The sequence below is a fragment of the Lonchura striata genome, chromosome 3 (assembly GCF_046129695.1).
Source record: "Lonchura striata isolate bLonStr1 chromosome 3, bLonStr1.mat, whole genome shotgun sequence".
Taxonomy (NCBI): domain Eukaryota; kingdom Metazoa; phylum Chordata; class Aves; order Passeriformes; family Estrildidae; genus Lonchura; species Lonchura striata.
In genome coordinates, this window is record NC_134605.1 from 10,903,393 (window position 1) to 10,914,844 (window position 11,452).

Here is an 11,452-nt window from a genome sequence, read left to right on the forward strand (position 1 = left end):
TTTTGGTTTAGGAGAATGCCAATGCAGCAATGCTTTTGAAGGCCAAAATTCAAAAGTCATAGGCAATTTTCACTCGGTACTTATTATGACAAATCACATTGGACAATTTTGCCCAAAGATTTTGGATTGTTTATATGAACACGAAACAAATCCTGCCCAAACTTTTTGGCTTTTATTAGTCAACATGAGCTGGCAGAACAGTTAACAAAAGAATTCTTAGCTCCTGGCCTAAATTCTTGAGGCTATGAAAGAGGAAGCAAAAAAAAAACCAAGCAAAATTATGCTGTGGAAACCTGGACTACAGATTATTACATTGCACTGTGAACATGCATTTTATCTTTACAGGAAATACAGCAGCAATAAAAATAACACTCTCCCATCTCACTCTGACCACCTTTCAGAAAGACAGGCTCTCTTTGAGCAAGTCAGAAAATTATAGATGGACAACTCTATGCATTTACTGCAATGCTTCATGTAGAAAGCATTGTCTCAAACTTGAAAGTGCTTAAAAGTGGTCATAACTACTTTAAATTATGTACTTCTTTTTCCTCTCCACCAGTGAAAAATAAAGAAGGATGCAATAAATAAAACAGTGGAAGGAAGCCAAAAAGGTATTTATCTTCATGTTATTTTGTGGCTTACCACATCATACTGAAGATTTCAGCATTATACAGTGTTGAATGTTATGTCAATATGCCTACCAGGAGAGAGTGGTTCCTTTCTCTTCCAAAAGTGGATGTAGGAAGTAAATCCACTCTTTTAATTGCAGATTAGTTTAGAAGGGAAGTGGTTATAAAAACAAGAAAGTTAAACTACCATCTATTTTATCTGTGTCAATCAATCATATTAAAATAAAAGTGTGAAAAGTCTGCTTAATCTCAACATGATGCCTCTCAAATCTGCAAACATGCTTTGTCTGTAGTACAGACCTTTATGATTTCATATTTGACAGGTATTGGGAATTGATTTCCTTCTGGTTTTTTGCTCAATCTTTTCCAAACCCTGACACATTAGCTTATTCCAGACATTTTTCAGCTTTCTCCTGTTCCCACACTTGATATACTTCCAAATTCAAGTTCTTGACCAAGTGGAATTCTCACCAAGGCCCAGGAGAAACATCAAACACACATACTAAGCATACATAAATTTAAATAATCTTTGAAAACTAAGTACAGCTGTAGGGGGCTGACAAATGCATGGCTTTATGTATTGATGCAGCTCTTTAATCTAGACAACTAGAAAAGTTGAAGACAATTGAAGCAGAGACTACAGGAACAAAACATCATTCATTTGGGTGGAGCATGATCTAGGATGGTCAAAAAAATATTTGCAAGGTGAACAATTAGAATGACTGCCAGTCCTGGGGCAGTCTTTTTCTCCTCCACTTTCCAAAAGAATACCTTTTTCTAGGGCATTTAGAAGTACAAGAAATATTTTTTCTTTGTTCTCCTAAAAGACTTTTATCTCAGCTTCTCCATCATCCTTAAAGATGTTGAGTTGCAGTTTGTGCTATTAGACTGTTTATGATTTTTCCTTATTTCTATTCTTGGTTCACATTTCTCATTTTAGAATATGTCTTTTCTGGAAACAACTGTCATGTAAACACTAAAATAGCATCAATAAGCCTAAGAATGTACATATTAAATGTTCATGACACACAACCTTCAAATCCCATCTGACCTTGTTGGCTTGTTTGCATTATGTTTTGTTTTTTGTATTTAAAAGGTTTTATGGTATTTACACCCACATTCCTATGGTGCAACTTTCTTTTGAGATATATTCCAATATTTTCCAATAGATTTATTGCCACAGATATGATACAGAATAGGCCTATGTTCTACAGAATGGGCCTATGTTCTAATCCAAATTCCTATATGACATTTCCATTTCAGAGAAGAGAGTTGCTACTGCCTTCCCTTTACTTTTGAAAAATACTTCTTGGTTTTGAACATTAAGTTGGTGCAATTTCTCCCAATAGGCAGCAAATAACTGAATTTATATTCATACAGTCTATAAAATGCAGATTGCATAATACAGCATGATGGCTCTATTCCATTATGCTTCATTACTAGGTTGGAAATTACTCACACAGTATGTTTTTCTCTTTAGTACTCTATCAACCTAAATTATGGCTGCACTGTAGATTACTCTATCTAGTAAATAAATACAATTCCTGCCCAGCACCCTACTAACAGTGAGCAACACTTTCCTTCCCAGGTGGCCTGAGGCCTTACTTCAATTCTAGCCATGTAATTACATTCAACCTGCCTAAGGTCTCCTTTAGACTTTGCAAATTCTTCATTTGTCATGATTTTATAGTGGTGCCTCAAGCAGCGGAACAGCTACACTTGGATGCTACAACAATCTTGGTAGCTCACTATAACTTACCTCAGCTGTTTTCCATACTTTCCAGAATCATGGGGAAAAAACTGATCACGGGGAAAAACCTGATAGAAAACAACATGGTGACGGCGTTTTCTTTCAGTATTTAAAAATGAATGACTGAGTGCATTATCTGCCTGAAGAAGTAAAACTGCTCCTTCTTCATCTTTAATGCTCATGATTGACAGGTTATCTAAAGCCTCCGGCATTGCTTGAGAAAGCAGCATTAAACTAAATCTAGAGACAAGTATGTAACCAATGATAACTTGAAGATAACAGAGCAGGAAAGGAAGTATAACAAGTGGATATCAACAGCAGGCTGGGACTTTTTAAATCAGTAACTCCAATCTGAACATCCACCTCTGTGGTACAAACATAAACCAGTAAAATTAGTCTAAGGTTACAGTTCTATTCTTTCAGGGAGAAGTGATCCTTCAATGAGGAGGGTTAAGTATTTTGGAAGGCATCACTTCAGCATGATTAAACATCTAAAAGAAAGACAAATTCTAGTTCACTTTCAGAAATGTTGAACAGCAGACCGTGATGCAAAAGAAGACACAAAACTCTGCAATCAACAGAACTGCATCAGAGAATAGAGTTCTGTTGCACAGCACTAAAAGTTCCACTGTGAAGGCAGTAAACTCTTTATGCCCAATCCAAGATTATTTATTACTCAAGATTGTGTTTACCCTTATGCTCTGTGAGGACCAAAGACAAAAAACAGGAGGAGAAAATTCCTGCGTACAAACAAAAACCACATACATAACACTGGAAGAAGCAGACATTTTCTAAACTTTGAGGGAGGAGAAAAGGCAAAAAAAATCCTCAGAAAAGTAAGGGAAATACTCTGAACCCACCTCCTCCTTCTAGTAGTTCATTACTCATCTCTAATTCAGAAACAACAGTACAAGTTACTGTCCCTTGTCTGATAGAAATCTGCAAACAGGTTTTCTGGTTTCATTTGTCTAAGCACAGAAGCATTTTTTCTTTCTAAGATTTTGACTGAGATTTCCTCAGTGTCTGAGAAAACTTTTCAGTCCAAACTTACATAATTGCTGATAATTCCCACATAAAAACACAAAGACTTGCAATATCTGCCTGTGATACTAACTATTCACATTAAGGTGTTTAAAGTGTCATTTTCTAGAAGAAGATCACTCTACTCATCAGTTTATGAATTTCCAAGCTCCAAATTTATCATCACACTGCTACACGTAACATATGCACAGTATAAAAGTTATATTTGTGATCAGGGCACAGTTACGGATCTCTCCAGCTTCCCAAATAAACATTCTCAAGAACAATATACTGGATAACTGGTCTAATTTTCCTATATACCATGCACATATAGAAAACATAAAATATATGCACAAAAGTTGTGAAGGAAAAGACATTCCTACAAAATTGACATTTCAAATGAAACCCACCAACAAAAATAGGATATGCATATTTAAAATGGGCAAGTACATCATTCAGCATTTCCTAAAATTTAATTCTTAATTATCTAATGCTGCTTTCTAGTTCACCATCTGAAGATGGTTCAACATCTACTCAATCACGAGATGAAATTGGATGTAGGCAAATAGCCAAAAACATTACAAAGTTCTTCCACTTGAAGCCCTTAAAATCAGGGAAGAAAAGCAAACAAAGAGACAGAGGGGAAACAGAAGAACTGAAATATTAAAAACCCAAACAGACATGATGTGAAAACAAGAAAAGCCAAAGGGATGACATGAAGGCCAAGAATATGTACCAAATCTTGACCAATTAATCTGCATTGAAATCTTGAAATTGGAGGACAGAGTTGAGCAAACACTCCAAAAAGGACATAGTGTCATTCAAAAAGGAAACGGAAAAATACAGAAAATTTGAAACAGAGTGGCTACAGCCAATGGTACAGGATGAAATGTGGTGCAGTTAGAAGGACCAACACTTGCCAAAATTAATCCAATTGAAATCCCTAAACTCTAGGAAGGAAGGGAAACAAAGACAGATGTGAAACAGAAGAATTTAAATTAAAAAAAAAAAAACACAAAAAACCAATAGGACAGTTAAACAGAAAAAGCCAATGGGATGACCTGAAGTGCAAGAATATGGACCAAAGCTTGCCCAATTGATCCTCATTTCCTCATTTAAATTGCTGGACTTCATTCCCTTTCTTGAAAGGAATGAAATCTTGAAATCAGAGGACAGAGTTGAACAAACACTCTAGAAAGAATATACAGACATTAAAATATTAAGGTGACGTATCCACAAAAATCTGTAATGGAGACTGATCAATACTGTTAAAACTTAACTAAAAATGCATTTGTTTTTAGTAGCAGTACTCACAGTAAAAGTTATGTCTTGCTTGTGGGTTCCTCATTTGGTGATGCAATATTCTGGAGTCACCATGCTTTTGTTCTAAGATAAAGCATTTTCTTTATTGCTGTGTTTAAGAAGTCTTCTAAACAAGTCATCTCTTCATAACATATTCTCTTTTGAAGCACTGTTATTTTCTCTCTGTGTATTTCCTGTCCAAAATAGTAAATGTACAAATAAAGGTAAGGTGGTAAGTTAGTAATTAGGACACATGGCATTTCTATAATGGTGTAAATTTTCATAGTACTTTACAGATTGTCACTAATACAACATGTTAAGAAGCACCTACAGACCTGAACCAAAATTATTTTGGTCTCAAACCATTGAATAATTGTACCTGAAATGTTCCAGAAATTTTAAAAGAATATACCTTCTTTAAATTAGCAAATCAAAACTAGCTTTCTAATAACTCTTCATTTCTTAAGCACCATTCACATGAAGCATATGCAGCACGCAGTCTAATTTTTGCTAAAGATCCCCAGGATGTCAGGTGTGCCTCTAAGTAGAAATTTGTTCCATTGCTTATAGAAGGAAGATAGGAATTACTACAATTCCTTTTCTTATTTATGATTTTCTTAAGGAACAGTCACGAAATAGGCTGTTAAGAATCTTTTCTCAATTCTATCAATACTTACTTATCAGGATGCTGATGAGGAGTTAGTGGTTTTAAGGAGGGAATAATAATCTTTAGAATTTGGTTTTCTCTCTTGTAAGTTTTTTAAAATTTGTCTTTCCCATCCCTTCCTATGTCCTGCAATATTATGCATATATCAGACACATTTTGAAAAAGGATCCTGATTCACTTAGGTCCTTACCTTCACTTGTCCACAGACTTGCCAAGTTCAGATGTCATTAATTTGAGGCATATTTCTTATATTTTCATTGAACTCCTTAAAAGAAAATAATGCATTGCAATCATTCCATACAAAATCATATCACAGAGCAATCTTACATAGAAACTCTAGTCTATCAGTCACAATATTTGTGAAAATATAATTGCCACTACAGTCACATAACAAAGTAGACAAAGAATAGCATTTTAAGTAATGTGGTAATATGGCAGTCATTGACTTATTCTTACACCTCTGACATATCATTTTAAATACTTGAAGATGTCATGAGGGATTAAGAGAATGATTGTAATCATCTTTCTCTCTCAAATAGTCTATATAATCCATTTGTAAATATATGCAGGCACAAGCAAACAAATACCATAATGAGCAAAAGAAAGTCTAGCTTGACCTCTGAGATTTTAAAATGCAGCCAAACAACTATGCATGCTTCATTTTCAAACCACTATTTAATATTCAAGTCTTTTTGACCAAGAGATGAACTCAAAATAATACAATCAGAAAAAAAACCAGCACCTATTTCTGAAGGCTATGTCATGGATAACTCATTCCCAGTTCTATTCAATGAAAAATGAACTTTTCTCATTAACTTCACAGGTTGCTAACCTGAACCCAGACTCCAGAAACAGAACAAAGTGACAGAATTCTTAGCAAGGAAAAGCACCATATGCGAGCCCTGTAATAGATACTTCAATAGTTTCATACACCTAAATTTCACAACTTTCTACCAGCAGCTCTAATATTTTGCTTAAGGCCCTGAAGTCAGAGAAACATTGTAGACCAGCAGGGTTTTGGTTTTTATCTTTGATGGTTAGTTGTGGGGCTTTTTTGCAGTTAAAAGCTGAAAGTATGAGTAAAGACCAAAAACAAAACAGGAACACAGTAGTATTTTTTACTGACTTTGCAACTTTCTTCTTACCAAGAGCCAGATAGCTATGGTGGGTGTGGACATGCAAAGTCAAGGAAAATCTGTCTTGCAGAAAAATTTACCTGTGTGTTATTACTAATCATTAGTGTAAGAAGTACTTTTAATTAGAGAATACTTTCTACTTTTGCACATTTATAGTACAGGGTCCCAACTATTCTGTAAGTAACTCAACTGTTCTGATAGACAATGCTCCTCTGCTCCCATTTAATTTGAAGTGATACAGATCTTTTGATCCCCCCTCCTAACTTGCTGAAATTAAACCTGTACATGCTACCACCTAAGAACCAACTGAAATCAATACCACAGAAAACCAAATCCCAGGGATTTTGGGTAAAAAAGAAATATGAAGTTCTTAGAAGTGCAAGAATGACCAAAGTTAGTCTAAGCAAGCCTGAAAACATAAATGATCATTACAGATTTTTCACATAGCATGTGTTTCTGCTCTAATTCTGTTTTGATTGCATGTCTTTTTTTTCAACAGGAAAACTCATTTGTGTGGTGTGCATGTTTATGAAAGCGATTTCAGATGATCAAGTCTCTTTACTATTTTAATCACTTGGTTCTTACAGAAGCACACAGATTGCCTGGTCTAATTTCTGTTAAACTGTGTAACCCAGTTTTGTGAGCAATTGCCACAACTCCCTGTAAATCTTGTGTGCCTGCACTTGGTTACTGACAATAATTAGGAAAGAATGAATTGTGTTCCCTTCATATGAGACAGTTAATGAAAATCTCCACATGCAAATACAGAGCAGGAGAAGAGTTAGACTCTATGAATAAGAGGCTAATTGACAAGTTTTCTTGGAATTCCTAAGGGACTGGGATCTCTGCTGAGTTTTCCACTGAGAATTAGGGCAGATCAAATTATCTTTTCTTTGATTAAATAATACAAATCTCATTCATAGTCTAAGACTATGCAGCCATAACTCTGATATCAAGTCTCTTCATGATCTTCAATTTTAATAAATTGCATTTTCTAGAAATTGAAAAAATATTACAGCTAGTAATAAATCCTATATTAATTTCAATCTTGTCCTTACTGTCTATTTCCTCCCTTTATTTTTCCTAGTCTTTTCTCTCCAATCCTGCCAACAAAAACCTTTTTTCAGGATCTCTTTAGTCCCATTTGCAGAATACACTTAGATAGTCCAGAAGATTTTCACCTCAGATAGAGAAAATTATGCTTAGAAAAAGCCCAAAAATTAGTTTCATAAATTTATCTACTTTATGAAAATGTCTTGGCTTTTTTTTCTCTTTAGTCTGTATTTTTGTCGATTTATCTATATTTTTTTCCTGTTCTGATTGCAATTTGCAGCTGTGAATATATCCCCCCAAAAGCCTAAATTATGCATTTCAGCAGAGTTCAAGAACATTATTCACCCCTCAAAATTGCTTTACCTGTCTCTTTTTCCATCAAAAACTGCATGAATGAATTCCACGGTCCTCTTGGCAGAATTTTAGCACATGCAAATACAGTCAATTTCGATGGGTGTGCCACAACCACACACAATGCACACACACAGCAATCCAGGATTTGGAGCCACAGCACTCAGCACAGCTGAGACAACCACCACACACAGCATAGCTTCATACAATTCCAGACAGCATCAACCCACACAGCATAATAACACACCAGAAGGCATCAAGCATCCACCCTCCTGGTTCTTCAGCCCAACCTTTTATACCCCTCATGTTCATGCAGTGCCCCTGTGTGCCCTCTGCTCCCTTTGGTGATGCTCAGTGCCCCTGGGCACTCCCTGGCTCATTCCCTTCAATGCTGCTCACCTGCTTCTCACAGCTGGAGCCCATCAGGAATGAAGTTCAGCCACAGCCCCACTCCCAATTACCACAAACTGAGAGCCTACACCCAACCTTGGAGTTAACCCCAGAACCATTTTCTCTAATGTACCAGAGAAATTTTTACTGTGCTCTATCAGCTAATAGAAGACAGAAAGCATTCAAAGTTTCTGCCTTCTACCATGAGGTATAAACCTGTTGACATATTGTAACAAATAAAACCAATTACTCAAATTGCCCTTCTCTGAAGAGGGTAATAAAAGACTTTACTGCTGACAAAGTTCAGCAAAGTTCAGATGCTTTCCTCACACCTAAAACATGGAAAAAAGAGAGAGGAAACACTTGAATGTCCCACAAGTACTGAAAGTACTACATTAAATACATCCACTTACTTCATCATCTGGGGGAACTGGCCTCCGTGCCTAGTATCTTAGAAAATGGGCCAATTCCAAACACAGCCCAGGTTCAAAGCCAGTGCACAGAGACACCTGACCACACGGGAAAGTTGCTCCCTCAAATTTCATCCCATGACTGCACTTAGTCCTTGTCAAGGGGATAAAAACCCAATAATCAGACCTGAAACATCTTCCTATACAACAGCGTCTTCCTCTCTCTCTTGTGCCTGAAGTTATGTCATTTTCCTCTTGACCAAAACCAGCTGAACTGCAGGTGTTGATTTTAACTAAACTCAGTTCGTGGGACTCGCATGCTGCCTTACAGTGAATCAGCTTTTAGTGAGTTGTTGTTTGCTGCCTCTTCTCTTCTATTACTTCTCACATCAGCCACAATGCCTGAAAATTGTCCCCACAGGCAGGCTGTAAACCTGCTAACCCTTGAAATGGGCAAGTTTAGCATTTCAGCAAGCAAGCCCTAAATGAGTGTGGGTAAACAAACCAGGAGTGCACTCTCCGATTGAATCTGTGACTGTCTTCGTTGAAATGACAAGTGCTTTCCTTATTTAAATAAAGGCATCAGCTATATTGCCCTGTGAAGTGCAATGCACTGCCTAAAAGTGTATTGTTTTTATCTATTCATACCAGATATGCCATTTATAGGGCTAAACTTCACCACTGAAAGAGTGACATTATTATGTCATGAATAAAATATTCAAAGGAAGTATTTTTCTTATCTAATCTTATCAGATGAATTTAATTCCTTTAGAAATCAATTACAAAGAGCACTTTGGAAAATTCACACATAAAACTCTTTAGAGTTAGAAATGTAAACTAATTTTCTAAATAAAAAATTGTCTTCTCTCAATGGCATATGGATCCTAAATAATCAATCATCTAATTCTCTAATAATGCTTCTGCAACCTCATTTTATTGAGGCAATATTGTAAAAATCCTTGGACAAAATAAGGTACCTTGACTGTGGCAGAACTGGAAGAATAAGGGTTAAAACTGCTCCAGCATAATTCTTCAGTCCCTCAATTGCACTGCAATTGCAGAAAAGTCATGCAATCCCTACAAAATTCTGATCTACTGAAGCTGTTGGAGGATAAGGGTTTGAACCTATGCACCACTGATTTCAGGTACAATTAAAGTATGTGCAATGATGAATTTTTTTTTTTATGTAAGGAAGAAGAAACACATCCACAGGAAACAAATTGTGAATTTTAGATGCAAAATCACATTTTTAAAGGCATAGATATCTATATGCACCTGTTGGCACAAGAAGTATTATTAAACAATAGGAATATTTTTTGTATTTTCATATTACATATTATACTGACACAAAACCACAGCTTCAGTGAAAGTAAAAGGTGATGAACCCAAAACTAAAGAGAAATTTATTTTCATTCAGTGTGACAATAATTTAAAAAATCCAAATGACTACAAGTATTTATGTGACTGACTATTTTTTATGAAGAGTAATATCCAGAATTACTTGTCATGAAAGGTGTAAAAGAAATTAATATCATCTTAATAAAATTTCTCTTTCTTAATTTAAATATTTATGAATATTTAAGATTATGAATCCTGCAAAAAATGTAAGAAAGACACAGGTCAAAGTATGGATATGGGAAAAAAGCACAAGAATGAATATGAGGGAATAGCACTAGAATAGAATAACAGAATCAGAAAGACTAAGAAGCAAAATTAGTTTTAAAAGCAATGATTGATAGGGGAAAAAAAGCAACCAAGGCGAGGTTCAATTAATACTTCAAAATTCAGTGAAAAACTAAGGAAAATACAGACTCATTACTTCACAAGGGAAAAAGGAAACAACAGATGACTCAGAAAGGTTGAAGTCTAACCAAATCAGGAAAACTGTGCAATTAACATCATCCTACTCACCTTACTAAGCTGGAGTTCCCCCCAAGAATAAGAGATCCCCATGTCTCCGTGGAAAAAAATCTATGTAACCGTGAGGTAAGTTAATGGCAGTTACCAGGTTGCTGTTAAATTAATATTTATGCTTTGGCCATTAAAGTCTGGGAAGGAAAAATGAACTGTTCCAGCCATTTTACATGAACAGTGTGGCATGAGAGTGTATTTGGCTTTTAGGGGAGGATAGGAGTATGACAACTTGTGTTTCTAAGAAAAGCACTCTCATCATGAATGATATTGCAGCAGCCTCAGATATGGCCTCTTAGCCAACAGTCAGGGGAAGGAACGAGTGCTCATGAAAAGGCTGACAATTTAGAGGAGAGAATGGAGTACAAAAAGAGAAATTTGGTAACCAAAAATCCAATTCTGTCCTGTTTTAATTTTGGCACAGCTTTCAACTATTTACTGCATTCTTTTTTTTTTTCTTGTAAGATCATCCTCCTCCAAAGAAGTGAGAAACAGCCCATCCCTAAGCAGATGATCTCTTCATGCATGCTCATAAACTCCCAGTTTCAGCACAGCCAAGGATGGATTTTGAAAGCTGGATTCTGTTCCTGCTGGATGAACAGAATCAGATGGATGCTGTCTGCAGCTAGATCTGCAGTAACTTGCTATGCCCAACAGATCTGTGGAGCCAGGATTAATTTGAAGACTGTGAGACTGTATCACTAGAAAGAGACAGCATAAATCCATATTCCCAGCATGAAAATGGAGTTATTTACTTTACTTTTCAGAAACTGACTAAAATTTTGTTTCAATTATACAAGAGTACATTTCAGTTACAGAAAAATTGGTGGTTT

At 35.8% G+C, this 11,452-nt stretch overlaps 1 protein-coding gene across 1 annotated transcript in view; it reads right to left on the reverse strand.

Annotated features, from left to right (window-relative positions):
- KCNK2 (potassium two pore domain channel subfamily K member 2) overlaps positions 1-10,931 on the reverse strand; it is a 113,932-nt gene extending 103,001 nt beyond the window's left edge. Inside the window, exons 1-3 of the mRNA XM_021547591.2 lie at positions 10,620-10,931; positions 5,559-5,633; positions 4,714-4,895 (exon numbers count right to left, since the gene is read on the reverse strand). Of these exons, the coding sequence (XP_021403266.1) occupies positions 4,714-4,747 (34 nt within the window). The 5' untranslated portion in view covers positions 4,748-4,895; positions 5,559-5,633; positions 10,620-10,931. The remainder of the gene's footprint in view (positions 1-4,713; positions 4,896-5,558; positions 5,634-10,619) is intronic.
- Positions 10,932-11,452: the final 521 nt, after the last annotated feature.